This window comes from Euprymna scolopes, chromosome 19 (assembly GCF_053919585.1).
Source record: "Euprymna scolopes isolate OS-2025 chromosome 19, ASM5391958v1, whole genome shotgun sequence".
NCBI lineage: Eukaryota > Metazoa > Mollusca > Cephalopoda > Sepiida > Sepiolidae > Euprymna > Euprymna scolopes.
Window position 1 is genome coordinate 75,358,674 of NC_136500.1, and position 17,914 is coordinate 75,376,587.

Genomic DNA, 17,914 nt, shown 5'->3' on the forward strand with positions numbered 1-17,914 from the left:
ATACAACTTTTTATATCTCGATAACTACTTATTTCTGCAAAATTTTAATGTGATTTCCGTATACAGCATAGTCGAAAACCTGGATAAGTCGTCATTTAAAAGAAAATTGTGGAGGTGGACCTAATCTAAAAAAAATACCTTAATTCTAATTATTTGAACTGTTTTTTTTTTTTTTTTTTTTCTTAAGTTAACTCAGCATCAGCACTTTATTGAAAGGGTAATTTTTCGCCTCAACACCGCTCACATCGGGACCCTATCCGTACAGGTTAACCCATACTGTAAACGCATCGAAAGTAATATTTTTGTTTTACAAAGCTTTTTACACAGTAAAAAAAAAAAAAAAAAAAAAAATTATTAGAAGTTTCCGTAATTTTCCATCCTGATTATCCATGGTTGTTTTCTTACTGATTAAACAAAAATGGCTACTTTGCTCAGAACCGATATTTACGGAAGTTAAATGTAGATATATAATTTTTGGTGCTTCTACACTTTATTGCCGAAATTGGAGACACCATTTTTTTTTTCACGCACTTGCTATCCAAATCTAAATGCTTTTATTACTTGTACAAAGTGCGTTATACATTGGCCCGGTATAATCCACACACACATAAGAGATTTATTTACATTGTTGAACTATTTATTAATTAACAGTTATCAAGATTTGCTGCTTTTTTCTTTTAAAAACAAAGGAGTTACATTGAAATGGTTTGTTTCCAAAATTTTGTTTACTTTTATCAGAAAATAAGGTGCTAGTGCACTTAGTGATCCGCGCTATTTTTAACATTGTATTTCCAAGTTTAATTAAAGTGTTCTGCTGTTTTTTTTTAATTCAATTGTAAGGTTAAAGTATATAATAGGTACAAAACACCGTCCCCTCCCCATGTTAAGAATGGCTTTTTAAATAACATTATTTCAGCACGGATCAATAAGTGCATTAGTACCGAAAATAAATTAATAGGGTGGTCATTTTACCGCTTGCAAGATCAGACAAAATTAATTAATAACGTTTGAAAGCAAACTGATTCAAGATAAATATAACATGTAGCAAAATAAATATATTTTTTCTTCCTTATCCTTCGGTGATGGATATTTTATTTGTTTGGCAGGCATGGGAATCGATCTATGCATACACTAAATACAAATTACAAAAAAAAAAAAAAAAAGAAAGAAAACTTACGAGTCTTTTCACATTGGCCAGAATCATAAAGCAAAGAGGATTTTTTTGTAAATTTATCTGGAAACACCGATTCGTTGCGATTTTTCGACGATGCTAGTGCTGGAAAAGCATTTTGTTGTTTCAAAGCATGTATTGACATTATAGCTCTGCTTAGATCTTGCGTCATTTGACGCTGGTGCTTCTTCGGCCCAGAAGCAGCAGCAACAATGCCATTTCCTAACTGGTTTACTGGACGAGAAGAATCTTTAGTAGATTCAGCCATTTGACGGGCTTTAAAAACATCGTTTGCAGGGTCAACTCCGGCAACATCTTTTGCGTGATTATGTTCCCTTGGTAAATTAACAATCTGTTCGTTTACCGTGATAACGCGGACCCGGCACTTGAACTTGTGGTACCTATCGCACTTCCAATAGATCTTAGTTCCAGCCTCTCGGTTCTTGTGGAAAAGATAGCCATCATAAACCAACTTCTTCCCTTTTAGTTTGTCCGATTCGATATACCGAAGAGCCATCCGGGTAAGAAAGGTCGCCAGGAACTAAAAGTGGGCAGTGTCAAAGGCCACAATCTGTATTTTCTTCAATCCAAAAATTATGGTGATATGTAGGGTTTCGAGTTCTTATTAATCTCCCAAATTTATTAAAAACTCAACATATAAATATATATATATTATATATGGAGACAGAAAAAAAAAAAGGAATATTTATTGGAAATTCTAACATCAACAAGATGAATGACTTTTTTTGCCATTTTTGTAGATTAGGTTTACCACGAGAACATAAAATGTCGATATTTTTTTGTTGGTATTTTCATATCCATTATTAAAAACGGATGTAACATTTCTTTACAATTGTGTGTGCGTATGTGTGTGTTTCTCTTCTTTTTTTTTTTTTTTTAGTACAAATTAATTTTTTAACCTAACGAGCGACGTGAAATGTTGAACAAAGAAATAAAACCATGATAACAGAGGCCGCTTAGGTGATTGCCATTTATAAGGGGAGGTAACTCAAAACCTGAAAACGAAAAAGACGCTGCATTTTGAAAAACCAAAATCGATATAAAGCCGATGAATTATATATACAAATATTGTCATGATTATGTAGGGAAAATTGTAGTGTAACTGCACGGAGGCGGGCTGCCAAGGGTGGCATGTGCGAACTCGAAACCCGACCGATAGGACACGAAAAGGCGACAAAGCATCAGGTTCGATCGCGTCTTAGTTTGCATAAGAATAAGAGAATATAAGGCCTGCCGACCGACCGTGAAGATGTCGGGGTGGAGTAGGGTCGAGTTCTCGAGAACCGGACGGAACGTGTTACTACAGCGGAGAATATTCGAATGCTGCAATAGAATCCAGGGATTTTTTTTCTATTAGAAGCTATCTCGGCTTTAAATATGGAGCCGATGCGGCCGAGATGAAATGGGAAATTTTGGGTTTGTATTACTGTAAACAGATTCGAAAAAGTTGTCAAAAAAAAAAAAAAATAAATAAATAAATTTTTATATATAAATAAATGTTATCAAAGGCAAGATAAGTTACTTTTCTAGTGTTTTTATTTAATGTAACATGTTTATTCAGCTCGAAAAACATACAATGTTTATCGATGTATTGGAAAACTTAAAATGGCGCCCGACTCTCTCTTTGACACCGTAAGTTTGGGAAAAGGAGTTAAAAATAATAATAAAAAAATATGCAAAATACTGTTAAAAACACACCGAAAAATGAAATCGTGTTGTGCTGACATAGGTGTGTCAGAAATTTCGTGAAAAATATTGAATAATTCCACCCCGTCTTTCCAAGCTTATAACTCCTCGAAAAATGTAATTCAAGCCCTAATTTATTTTTTCAATTAAAGGAGCAATGACCAAGGTTTCATTAAAACAAAACAAAAATAAACATTTTTTTTTTTTTTTTTTTTTTTAAATTTTAAACTTCTGACTTTACAGATAAATTTCTAAAAAACACTACTGTTTTTGTTGTTTTAAATTTGAATTTATTATTTATTGATTATTTATCCTCAATTTGTGGTATATAACACTTTGGTGAGTAAATTAATTATTTACTTTTTAATAGACACTTGAACATGGGAGGGGGGGCGTGAATTAAAAACAAAAAAAAACGTTTGTCTAAAATATTATATTCGGTTTATTGGAAAGAGCATAACATTTCACACTGACCCTGAAAATATCGTAAAAATTAAATAAACCGAAAAATTGATATTTTTAAAGTTTAAAAATTGAAAAACTGAGCTCGTAAAATTCAATTAAGTTCATTATTGTTTTTTAAAAAATAAAAAAATATTTCTATTACTTTTAAAACAACTTTATTAGTTTATTTTGGAAGTATAATCCATAAAGAAAATAAACAATCCCCCTTTTAAAAGAGAAATTACGAGTTTTTTTTATATTTTATTCGCAGTTTCGTGTTAGGGGCGTCAAATTCCTACAAAAATTCTAAGGAAAAAAGTGTCGTTTTTAAACAATAGATTCATTTAGTACAATTGGAGTTGGATTTGTAGGAACTGTCAAAATTCACCACAGAATTACCCCCCCCATAAGTAACACGATGTAACTTTATTATAAGTTAATATTATCAGTATAACTTTTGTAGTATTTAAAAGGGCAAAATAAACTAGTAATAATTAAAAAAAAAAAAAAAAAAAAAAAAAAAAAAAAAAATTTTTCATTGTACGAAAATAATGAAATTGCAAAACGAAAATCTTGTTTATATAATTGACGCTTTAAAATAACGTTCCCATGTAATAAACATTCGGATCAAGTAAAGTATAGATACCCCGTAGCAGACGCTGCCGGTGCCAGGCGCACAATTCAACTAACACCTGTGATTCGACCTTGACATTGGCATAAGCACATGGCGTCGGTTGTTTTTAAACACGTCAAATAGCAAACATGCTCGAATATTCACCAGCATTTTTTTAAAAATATATTTACAAAACCTTTGAAGATTTAAAAGAAAAAGTATATATTTACAAAACATTTTTTTTTTTTTAAATAAGTAACAAAACGAACGTATTTAAATAAAAGATATTTAAATAAACGGGTGTCTCTTTCTGTTTTGGATTTTTGCGACCAAGATTGATTTTTATGTACCGTGCTTTGGGGGGTTCTGTGTGCGCTTTTAAGACAATTCAATATTTATTCTTTAAAACATTAACTTCAGCGACAATTAATATATTTTCAAAATAATATTTTTAAATATTACATTTTTACGAATATTCGCGAGCAAGATTTTTTTAAAAATAAAAGATATTTCAATAAATGGGTGTCTTTCTGAGTGTGTGTTTAATATATTTACAGAACTTTTTAATAACTATTTTATTCTTTTTATCAAACAAAAATAGAACTTTTATAATGACATATATATTATGGACTGTTTCGAAATTTTAAAATTAAAGTTAGTTTTATTTAAAAAAAAAAAAAAAAAAAAGACGAGGTGGTTTTTTTTTCAATTAAATTATAAACTTTATTTAAACTTTCAACTAACTTTTACAGACATAAAAATAGACTTTATAGATATTTTATAATAATTTTTTAAAAATATATTTAACGAAAAGTTTTTTTTTATCATTTCATTGTTGAATAAAATTTCAAAGTAATAAATGGTGAAAAAAAATATCTCGAAAAGAAAAAACACCTCTTTTTTTTTTTTTGTTTTAAATAAAACTTTAATTTTAAAATTTCGATGTTTGAAAAACAGTCCATAATATATATTTCATTATAAAAGTTCTATTTTTGTTTGATAAAAAGAATAAAACAGTTAATAAATAATAAATAAAAAAAACAACAACAGTCCATTAAGTTCAAATAAAGACTGTTTGAATAAAACTTATAAAAAAAGGTTCATTCTATACGGTTTTGGCCATTTCTTTTTTGTGCGTTTTTAATACAATTCAATATTTATTTACAGTGCGATGTATGTCGGTGGTCAGTGAAGGAGAAATCCTTTTAGGCCGAGGCAATTTTTTATGCATAATAAAATCACAAGTATAAACAATCGAGATAAAAAAAATATTATTTTATTCACATATCTTTTTATAACTTTTATTTGGATCAAGTAAAGAATATGGGATTATCGATAAAATATTTCACACATATTTCTCGAAATGCAGCATATATGTCATTGGCCGTCGGTTTCGAAATATTCAGTTGCATCATGGCATTTTTTTTGGCTTATTCTTTGACTCCATAGATATATTGCTAATATCCATGTCTGTAAGGATAACTTAGAATTTAAAAAAAATGACGTGTATCGTATAGATCATATGTTCTGTTTTTATATTTTGGACACATTTTATTTTGGCATTTCCAAACATATTTATCCAATGTCATTGAATGTTTCATCCAATTCATACGGACATTACAGAATTCACAATTCATTTCATTTGCAAGTAGGAAATGCTGTTTCATCCATTCAATTATGGATAGATGGTCTCTAGAAATCAACGGACACACAACATCTTTGAAAATGGCTTTATCCATTTGTTACAGTATTTAAAACAAAATGGTCCAATTAATTTCTTTTAATACCTCGTAAAATTTTGGCTTCTTCGACTTGGATTTTTTTGTCATTTAATAAATTGATCACGTGATGGTATCATGAGATTAAATCAAAATTCAATATTTAAAAATATTATTTAAAAAATATATTAATTGTCGGTAAAGTTAATGTTTTAAAGAAAGAATAATTAAATAAATACTGAATTGTATTAAAAAACACACAGAAAAAAAAAAGAATTATAAAACACTTTACATAAAAATCAATCTTTAGCACAAAAATCCGCGAAACATAATTATTATTCTAAGGTTTATCTTCAAAAGTTTGTAAATATATTTTTTAAAAAATTGCTGGCGAATATTCGAGCATGTTTGCTATTTGACGTGTTTACAAACAACCGACGCCGTGCACTTGTGCCAATGTCAAGGTCGAATCACCGGTGTTAGTTGAATTGTGCGCCTGGCACCGCCAGGCGTCGTCGTCTGCTACGGGGTATCTATTCTTTACTTGATCCAAACATTCCGAACGTGTGAAAAAATACCCGTGTTTAATAAATCTAGCAAAAATCAACTAATGGTCAGATTTTCGTGAAATATTCGATACTTATCCACTTTAGAATGAATGAAATTATCTATTAAATGCAGTTTACGTAAAATGAGGGGAAATATTTTTTTTAGTGCGTGTTCCCGCCCTCCATATTTATTTTTCGAAATTTGAACAAAATATATTTAAATCTACCAAAATTTCTATTTATTATGAAACATAACAGTTCAAATAAGTAAAAAAAAATTTTTTGGCGGAGTTTAACAATCCTGCTACTTTTCAAAAATCGCTAAAAAAAACATGGTGGACGACCTACGACTGACACTGAAAGTAATTAACGCTCCCTCTGGCACGTGACTGGAATTTATTTTACATTTTTTCACTATACTTTTATTTTTAACCAAAAAGACATTTGGTACTAGTGCAGTTTCGCCAACGCGAGGAATACGAACTTAAAAAAAAAATAATTTGAATTGTTAGGTGAAAGAATGGTTCATACACTCGTGGCAAAACTACACAAGTACCAATAATAATAATAATAAACTAGACAAAATACTGTTAGAAATTTGCTCAATACCGTGACATAGGCTGACATATATTCGGTGGTTTTTTAATAGTATTTTGTCTAGTTTATTATTTATAACACCTTTTCCCGAACTTACCGTGTTAAAGAGAGTCGGGCGCCATTTTGAATTTTCCAATACATCGGTAAACAATGTATGTTTTTCGAGCTGAATAAATATGTTACATTGAATAAAAACACGAAAAATATATCCAGTTTGGTAGAAAAGTAACTTATCTTGCTTTTGATAACATTTATTTGTTATATATTTGTTTTTTGATAACTTTTTCGAATCTGTGTACAATACTACAAACCCAAAAATTGTTTTGCAGTAAAAATAAATAAAATGAAATATTGGACTTTCTCCAATAAAAATAAAAGTTCAAACACGAATTCAATTACGATATTTTGATTAAAATTATCCCAAATGTGCAATTATAATAATTATTTTCCGAATGGAGACTGTTCTTTTTCTTTAGAACATACATGGAGAATCGGTAACACATATTGGTAGCCATATTTTTTTATGCCTGTTAGCATGACCATGTGGTTGAATACCGGAAGCTGTCTATACCTACAACTTAATTAGGAAGTGACGTTATGCTATTATATGCATCGGCTTTCTTTCTCTGTAGCCACGGTTGTACCCGGCAGAATATATTTTTTTTATTATTGGAAGGAGGGTTTTGGCGTTTCGATTCGGCACCGTGATAAAAAAAAAAACCCTCCTTGTCCGTGATGTCATAGCCGGCGAAGACCCAGAGCGGTTCAAGGATTCTCCCTACGTTATGTTTTCTTCGGTTGAATAGAGATTCATTAATTTCTACAATGTGCCATGGGCCTTCTATCTGCCGGGGATTCCTCAGGAAATACTCCTGACAAATTTCTCTCAGAAAGTTCTTCCAATCAGTGTATGTGTGTTCGGATATAACCGCATTCTCTTCTAATATTTTTTTAGGGTTGCCATTTCGAACGCCCATAAATAGACTATTTTTACTATTGTTGCAATATCCAAAACGAAAATGTTCGAATGCTGCCTAGAATCCAGTCCAGGTTTTTTTTTTCTATTTATTCCTATGTCAGTCACTAGCAGTGTCAGAAATCACCATTAAAATGCGTGATAAAAACTTGAATAATTCGACCTCCTATCTTTCGAAGCTTATAACTACTTGAAAAATGTAATTCAAATCCTAATTTTTTTTTTTCAATTAAAGGAGCAAAGACTAAATTTAAAAAAAAAATAACAGGTTTAATAGCAAATTATGCAATATTTGTTTTTTTTTTTAAATCGGTTGTCTTTAAAAAAGATTTAAAGAAAATCAACAAATTTTAACTTACTTCGAATATAAAATATATATAAATTCCAAAAAATCCCTTACATATAAAAAATATTATTCAATCGGTACTTCCATTCTTCATGGTTAAGAATTTTATATATATATATATATATATATATATATATATATATATATATATATATATAAAATTCCATGTCCTTTTTAAATAAAATACTTTTTTAAGTGAGTATAAAAAAATACCGCGACATGAGATGTTTCACAACTGGAATAAAGGGAGACAAACGTCGCCTTTTCTTCAAGTTGAGAACTTCGGTGGCCGTAAGCGCCAAAATTAATCTCCCTTTCTATTGCTGGTTGTAAACAAAAATTAGTAAATATGGGCCACCGTAGTTAAACAATGATCCTATTTCACTTATCAGTTTTTGCCTTTAAAAAAACAAAAAACTACCGATTTCTTTTTTTTGTATTCTCTTAAAGAAATACACAAGTTTTTGATTTAATATATTTTATTTCTTTATAGAGTGAATTTTTTTTTAAATATAAAAAAAAACATTGAATGAAATAGAAAAAAATTGTCATAATTCTACGAAATTTTCTGAACGATATAACAAGATTATAAGGTTTCACTTAAAAAACAACAAAAATTCAACGTGGTTAAAAAAAAAAGGTTTTGAACTTTACAGGTAAATTTGCAAATAACTGTTCTTTTTTTGTTTTAAATTAGCTTATTTTATTTATTGATCTTTTATCTTCAATTTGTGATATATAAATTTGAGGTGAGAAAATTATTTTCCTTTTAATAGACATTTCAAAATGGGGGAGGGGGTGAATTAAAAAAAAAAAACAAAAAAAAACGCTTATCTAGAATATTATATTCAGTTTATTGGAAAGAGCATAAAACTTCACATTGAACCTGAAAATATTTTAAAAATTGAACCAATAGAAAAATTGATAGATTTTTAAAGTTTTAAAAAAAATTTTAACTCGTGAATTGAATTGATTCATTACGTAAAAAAAAAAAAAAAAAAAAAAAATGGCTGCATGCACACGCGCAGGCACCTTGTAAACACTGTTTTTTTTTTTTTTTTTTTTTTTTTTTTTTTTTTAAAATAAAAAGTAATATTTATTGTTTTTTTAAACAACTTAAATAGTTTATTTTGGAAGTGTATTCGATAAAGAAAATAAACAACCCACTTTAAAAAGAGAAATTATGAGTTTTTTATATTTTATTTGCAGTTTTGTGTGAGGGGTGTCAAAAATTCCCCAAAAATTCTGATACACCTAGTCAGTCACATAAATTACTTAGAATGAAATAGATTTTGTCATTGCTCCGAAACAAACAATATTTTATTACCCCCCCCCCCCCCAATAAATAAATAAACGCTGAAGTTATAGAAAATTTCATAGTACAGCTGAAACGAAATGAAAACTCGCTTGGAAAATACAGTCGCTATATTCATATTAAAAGAAGAATACCAGCACTATCAGAAAATTATCAACTTAGAGAATTTCATATCCGTACATTATCTATGTTACGAAGTTGAGTACGAGATCTCATTTCGATTTGTAAAGCTTTCTCACAAAGAAAACAACAAATTAGCAGGAGCAGCAAATACATTATGGAATTAAAAGGGAGAGCCCCAACCATGACAAATAATAGCAGCAGCAGCTGCTAAAAACAATATTTACAAAATTTTGCAAAATACCAAAATATTCAACTGGATTGGCTGTCAGAAACGACTTGCCGTGGGAGCTGGGCACAAATGAAGAGGAGTCTAGCTGATCTTAGGAGACTAGCTTGAGAGAGCCTGGCGCACGCCACACGAATCCCTCTCAGTTGAGAACCTAACTTCAAACCCAAGGAGAGCAGCCAACTTTAATCCTGGCCAGTTTGGCCACGGGTCTCGACTAAAACCAAGATATGAGAAGTACTACAACTTCACCGGTTTACCACCGGCTAGTACTGACTTCCACACCAAACCAACTGTGGCAATTGCTTGTTTGCTTCAGCCCTCAATCCATCCACCAGGGGACACAATCTGAAGATGCAGATACATCATCCTGGCTCTCGTGGTCAGTTCTCCTCTAGCACAGTTACTCCTGTTTGGAATGGACTAAGTTTCCACACTGTTAATGCCCTTTTAGTTATTGCCTTAAAGTCTTGCCTTGCAACAGAATGAAAGAACTACCAGGACCTATTCCACTACCAATTTTCCTACTGAACCAGTGAGTCTACCCTCCCATATTGATATTTTTTTTCATGAACATACACCATTTGACACTCTTCAATGGAAGATGGTCAAACCTTGACACATGGTCTTAAAACCCTTGTCGGGTAAGCAATGACCTTTACTTAAGATAATACTCAAGATAAAAAAATGAGGAAGAGTCATGACTGACTGCCAAAAAAGGAGTCTTGAACCTTTGTCAGATGGGAGCGGAAAAGACATTGAAAACCTCACCAACTTCCCAGATGCCTTCTCATAGCAACCTCTGTGTAGCCTATAGTTGACCGGAAAAACACTTTCTAGGAAATGCTAGAAGCTATGAAGTGGGCCATACTAAGAACAAAATTAAAGATCCTGAAAAAAATTAAAATATACTGGAATGATGAAATAAAGTATATTTAATTTTGGGTCACAAACGTTACCGATTTATACGATTTCTATCAATTTATTATATTTCACTTGAATAATGATTGAACAAAAACTTTAAAACAATATATATTTGTACCAAGTTTTTTTTCCTCTATTTTTTTTGGAGGGGGAGTACAGAATTAAACATTAGTAAGAAAAAAAAAAAAAGAAATTAAAAAAATAATAATAATTACTTACCTTACCACTAACCCAAGATCACATTGGTACCCCCCCCCCCCCCCAAAAAAACGCTCTCTAATCCTAAGAGCACAAAAAAAAAAAAAAAAGTAAAACTCACATGTAATCACCGCTAAAATTTGGTAGAAAAAAAAAAAAAAAAATTTTTTATTATAGAAATTAGAGTTGGGATCAGTTTCACATGATTTTTTAAAAATTTTTTATAGAATCACTCGAGTCTTCAATTAGTTTTTTACCTACATATTTTTGGGTTACTAAGCAAAGAATAGGGGGCAAAAAATGGAACAGGAGTGATTCGATAAAATTAGTTTGTTATTGGAAATTTTTTTTTTTTTTTTTTAATGTTTGACATCTCATTTTTCTTAGAAAAAGCAGAAACTGCCAAGTATGATAATTCTAATCAAATTTTTATTTTACTTCATTATTTTTTATAAATGGCACCCTTGATAAGGCATAACACAAATTTGAGATCTTGAATAAAATATTTTCCACTACAAATTTAAATATTTATTTATCTATTTTTTTTTTTTTGCATAAGTCTGTATAAGATGAATATTTTAACTTTTAAATTCTAACCATCATACCAAAATCAAAGAAGCAGCAAAGATTCAATATAAACAATTTGAGACAAGAGGTGGGGTGAGAATAACATCCAACCAAAAAATATTTTAGTGAAAATAAACAAATATAAATATAGTGACAAAGAAAATGGAGGTGGGGGTGTAAGTTTTTTTTTTTTTTTTTTTTGGACAGTCTCTTCAAAAATCTACCAAAAATCGGGTAATTATCCAATAAATATAAAATTTACACTGAGGTGTATTTTTTTTTCATAATCTCCGTTTCTCTCTCTATATATATATATCTATATATATATATACACATACAGGGTGGCCACAAAGTCACGCACCAATGTTAATATTTAATTTTTGAATTTGAATAAATGTTACTACTATAACTTTTTTAATTAACATTGGTGCGTGACTTTGTGGCTACCCGGTATATATATATATATATATATATATATATATATATAGAGAGAGAGAGAGAGAGAGAGAGATTATGAAAAAAAATGACACCTTTTTAAAATTCATTCTTCACTTAATAATTGGTGAAAATATATATCTGCCTACATAAAACCCTCTTCATTTGTGACCACTCCTAAAAAGCCAGAACTGAACATGTACTTCCTGTATAGGTTAGAGAGGGTGAAGATCGTAGAAAAACCCCCCAAAACAAAACAAAAACTAGCTGCTCTTCAAATTCTGAGATTGAAAATCCAAATTTTGAATGTTTAATTATTCATCTTTTGTGTTATGAAGTGTGAAATTCGTTGAATGTTAATATAATTATCTTTCAGATTAGCATCATTTTGACAAAAAAACACTTAAATCTTTTAAAATAAAAAATAAAAAATTCTTTCAGAAAGCCTAATTTTGCCAATATATCGTTAAATAAAGAATGCATGGAAGACTAGATATAAAAAATACTACTGTGGAAGTTTAAAAATTACAATAATTGTTTCTACAATTTGTCATTTACTTGAGTTATCGTAATATAAGGTAACTGACAACAAAATATAAAAACAAAACAAAAAATATAAAGCTAAAAATAAAATGATATTCAAGGCATTTTATCATATAATGGCATTTGGAATTATAATTTAATTCAATTATTAAAAATCAAAAAAAATTTAAAAATGGTATTTGCCTGTTTGGTTACATTAAAATTTACACATTCATGTAAATGCTTAAAAAAAAAACAAAAAAAACAAAAAACAAAAAAAAAAACATGTAGACATGTCTATGCTTTCATATTTTTAAATATCTTACAATATGCCATGGTGCTGTCATCCATGTGTTTACAAAATTTTCTACTTATAATAAAAAATGGAATTATTTCAAATTCAGGTACTTAGATTTTAATATTTTTGCATATTCTTATAGCAAATCATCCTATACCTTATTTAGATATAAAAAAAATAGCTTAATTGATTCAGAAACCTTTTAATAAATATTTTAATTTTATTTTTGTCTTCAGCGAAAAAGACAAATATATATATATATTTTTTTTAAATTTAAAATTTCAGAAAAAAGTATATTCTGCTTTTAATGATAAAATTCAGGATTTTATCTTTCTGGAAAAAACAGAAGTTGTTCAGAAATAATGAATTTTAATAGATTTTAATTAGTTAAAAAAAAACTTGTTTTTCTCCATCTATTGATTGTCACTATATAAACATTCATCACACATTAAAAACATTATTCTGCAAAAAAATGAAAATATTTGTTTTTTTTCCCATATAGTTTTATTATAAATGCAATTGAAATATTAAGAAAAACATGTTTCATACATTTGTTCATTTATGTGATATCAGGTCACAAAGTGATTTCAAGTTTAATAACTTTTAACAAGCCGCGCGTGCATGGTTCCCCTCTTGTGCTACATGTGAGATGACGCCACAAAAAATAGTAAAGAAATGATGAATGTGAGAAGTGTGAAGTGCCAACATTCCCTTCACATTTTCGCCAAGTTTCAGAAAAATCTAATGGATGAAGAAAAAGTTATGGGGTAAAAAAGTGTCATTTTTTGCAATTTTGGGGCATTTATGACCCCTTTTGAGCTCCTGGGAATGCCTAATCCCAGTGAAAATGAAGAAACGATGCAGTTTCACACCTTAAGACATGTATATTTGAGTTGACCACCATGAAAAACCACTATGTAGTCAGACATATCAAGGTTTTGTTGAGTAATATGAAAAAAGAGCTCCAAAAAGGAATGCGAACCAGAATTTTGCCAGAGTCACCCATACTGAATTTATATTAAGAACAATGGCATCTACATTTTGGCCATGTTTCAGGAAAATCTAATGCATGGATCAAACACTATGGGGCAAAAAGTATCATTTTTGGCCATTTTGAGGCATTTTTGACCTCTTGAGCACATGGGGATGCCAAATCCCAGTATAAATGGGTAACTGTGCAGTTTCAGGCTTTAATACATGTGTATTTGAGTTGACCACCATAAAAAAACACGATATAGTCAGACATATCAAGTTTTTGTTGAGAAATATGAAAAAAGAGCCACAAAAAGAGGCATTTTTAGCACTAAAAGTCCCCGGAGTTGCGAACCAGAATTTTGCCAGGGTCACCTATACAAGATTTATATTAACAATTTAGCCAAGTTTCCAAAAAATCTAATGGATGGTTTCAAAAGTTATGGGGCAAAATGTGTCATTTTGGGCCATTTTTGACATCTGTTGAGACCCTGAGGTGCAACGGAATTTTTGTAAAAATATTTTTTTACTGTGCACATCTATTTAATGAAATACAATTTGTGGCAAAATTTCAGGAAAAACTAATGGATGGTTATCTGGCAATAGTCTGGACTAACTGACGCACGGAAGCCACTGAAAACATAGGTCCCTCTCCGAAATCGGGGGACAAAAAAAAAAAAAAAAGAAAACTATTAAAAAAGTACAAAATAAATTTTTCTTTTTATTATTAACTAGCTGTATTTACCTGGTGTTGCCAGGGAGTCTTTAATTATATATATGTTAGTGTTGGGATGATGAATCAGAATCGCAAAAATTTATGCCTATTTTCCGGTGCCAAAAACGATTCTTTTAATTATCTTTTTATTTGATATTGTTTAAAGCAAAATCTTCCACTGTTGGTAATAATAAAATAAATATTAATGGATTTTAAACTACCAGCAAAAGTACAACCGATAAATCACTCCACCTCCAAGTGTATTTTTACGTTTAGGAATATAATCTACACATTTAAAATGTGTGCTTTTAACGGCAATCAGGAAAAAGTAACTTTATAGTTAAATATTTAGAGACTTACACAAAATCACAATGAAGAATTTAGTATGGAATCGGGGAAAAATGTTGGAATCGTCGTATCACTAATATATAATTGTAATTAAATTATTTTTTTATAAAAAGCATTTTAAAAGTTAAATTTAATTATGATATTGTTTGGTTATTAAATTATTAATCAAATTAAATCATTATAGACAAACACTGGAATAAAAATTGTACTATAGAAAGAGAATGTTTCGAAACACAAAAAAAAATCTGTCTTATTTTTATGGTAACATAAAAAAATGCAATTACTTTAAGTTTTAATTATTTCAACCATATACCTTAACCCCAAAACAATTTTAAAAATCTTTTAACATAAATATTAATTTTAAATATAGTTTTACATCAAAACAATGACTTCATTCTTTTTGCAGACTGTTATCCTCATCTTCATAGTTGTTGTTTCCCCACATTATGGACAACTTATCTTCGGACCTTCTTTAGGTGATTAACCTCGACAGGATAAGAATGCAGAGTCTCATAACTTATCCCCAATAATTACTGCATTCCATAATTGTTGTCTCACCATGTTTTGGCCAACTAATCCTCTGGCCTGTTTAGGACTGAAGCCGCAATCTTCAGACAACGCTCACCTGGAACTGTAGAAATTCAATGGGACTCGTGATGCAGTAGATAGAGGCCCACTAAAATCATGTATTGGGCAAAATCACGGCCACCGAGAGTAAGAAGGCCTGTTAACTGAAAAATGTCTGCAGGCAATGTAGGTAAGATTTGTCAGACTGTCAGTACTATATGAGAGCCATTTGAAAAAGAGCAATAAAACATTTTTAAAAAGGAAAAGGAACACAGTTTGATTAATACTTAAACTGAACTTTATTCAATATAGAATATAAATATTATCTATGTAAAATTAAGTAATTTTAAAGCAATGTACAATTGAATACTGATAAAACTGAATTATAAATTTAGGGAACAAAAAATTAAAGAAACATTAAACACATTTTTTGGCCTTCGGAATCTGTTTTGATGCTACACTTTACCTTTTCTGTCTTCAGTCGGTGGAGGAGAAATCTTTCATGACTGAGATTACTTTTGTTCCTATCCAGAATGCCCCTTATTGGGAGGCTGGATTTTGCCCACAAGATTATATGTTGAAATATTTAAATAACTATTACTTTAAATATAGAAATTATATTTAAAGTTTTGTTTTTCTGTTCTCTTATGTCTATTTTTTTTCCCGTGTTTTTCATTAAAATGTGTAGCGTATTAGTTGTCTTACAGACCATCATCAGTCATCGCTCACTGGCAGTAACCTGTGGTGTTCCCTGGAAACCAAGTGACAAGTCTTCCCAGATTTCCACCTCTTTACCACTTGTGCAGATGATTGCATGTTATCGCAACAGCCGTTGTCACTGATTTCTTGTTGGCATCGGCTATTGGTGTTTCCTGGGTGACAAAATGCCTCCCTAAGGTACCAGATTTGAACTGCACACTTCCAGTGAAGATTTAGTTAGTACTCTCCCACCTCTGTCTTTCCATCCTTCTTGACACTTCACAACTAGTGGGTGTGGCGCCAGTCGATGTCATCTACACCAGTTTTTTATTATTACTATTATTATTATGATAATAATAAGGGTGCTCATGCAGTGTACGCATGTGTATTTAAAATATTATTTCCAAGTTAAATTAAATTTTCTGTTTGTATTATTGTACACAGATTCGAAAAAGTGGTCAAAAATCAAATATATACCAAATAAATGTTTACTCTTCTACCTATCTTGGAAGGTTTTTAGTGGTCTTACTCACTTTAAAACGTGTAATCGCTTCGAAAATCATACAATGTTTATCGATATATTTTAAAAAGAAAAATGTTGGCATGCTCGCTATCGAACTCGGTAAGTTTGGGAAAAGGAGTTCAAACAAACAATTTATACAAAATACTGTTAGAAACCCACCAAATGTATGTCCGCCTATATCACGGTAACATATATTGAGCGAGTTTCTAACAGTATTTTGTATATTCTTTTTGTTTAAACTCGTTTTCCCAAACTTACCGTGTGTAACAGCAAGCAAGCCGCCATTTGCATTTTTCAAATACATCGATAAACACTGTATGTTTTTCGAGCCGAATAAACACTTCACATTAAATAAAAACACTAAAAATTTATCCAGTTTGGTAGAAAAGTAACTTATCTGGCCTTTGATAACATTTGTTATGTATTTGTTTTTTGACAACTTTTTCGAATCTATGTGAATAGTAAAACAAACCCGTCATGCAAATTATTTACAGTTAAAATGTTATAAAAACAAAAACTTAAAGTTTTAAATATATTTCATAGAAATAAATTACGCCCGGTGCCAAAATATTGAAAATTCACCGATCGAGAAAAAAAAAAAAAAAAAAAAAAAAAAATGCCGTGAAAAATGCTAACTTTAAAATGTTTGGAAATACAACCACCACCGAGAGAGTAGGCCAGTGGGTAATCAAAACATCGAGAGAAAAAAAAAAAAAAAAAAAACTAACGTAAGGCAAATGAACGAGGAAAACAGAAAACGAACACGTGAAAAATTGCTTAAATAAGCCTGTTTCGATATTAAAATGTTAAAAAAAATCGGTGGGTACCCGGGTGTTTTTGGGTGTGTGGTCGGGGGTGGATAAGCGAAGTAAAAAAAACAAAAAAAAACAGAAAAACGAACGTTACGTGAAAAATGGCTTAAATAACACTGGTTTAATATTTAAATTTTAAAAATCGAAAAAAAAAGAAGAAAAAAAAGACATCTTACACCATGATTCGAACCCAAAACATTTAGATAATGAACCAACGTGCTAATCAACTGACCTAATGCAACGTACATGAAATTTAGTCAGTTTTTCAACTATTTAAAGTAAATCAGGTCATGACGTCATCTGGCTCATGCGTAGAACCAGTCGAGAGGGCCGTTTTTGTTGACCCCTTTTTCAGTTAACAGGCCTTCTTACTCTCGGTGGCCATGGAAATACTCAGTGAAAAGTTTTATTTATTATTAAAAGAACGGACTGAAAAATATTATATAAAAATTGTTTGTTTTGCAGTAAAAAAAATAAATAAATAAAATGAAATATTCGACTTTCTCTGATAGAAATAAAAGTTCAAAAACTAGTTCACTTACCATATTTT

The 17,914-nt window shown here is 30.2% G+C and overlaps 1 protein-coding gene across 18 annotated transcripts in view; it reads right to left on the reverse strand.

The window, feature by feature from the left end:
* Positions 1 to 17,914, reverse strand: part of LOC145239758 (uncharacterized) — a 340,227-nt gene that overhangs the window by 23,609 nt on the left and 298,704 nt on the right. The window contains exon 1 of one of the 18 annotated variants that reach the window (XM_080103183.1): positions 1,178 to 2,773. The exons of the other annotated variants lie outside the window; for them this stretch is intronic. Coding sequence (XP_079959309.1) covers positions 1,178 to 1,688 — 511 coding nt within the window. The 5' untranslated portion in view covers positions 1,689 to 2,773. Of the gene's footprint in view, positions 1 to 1,177; positions 2,774 to 17,914 lie in introns of those variants that run through there. 18 annotated transcript variants of the gene reach the window in all.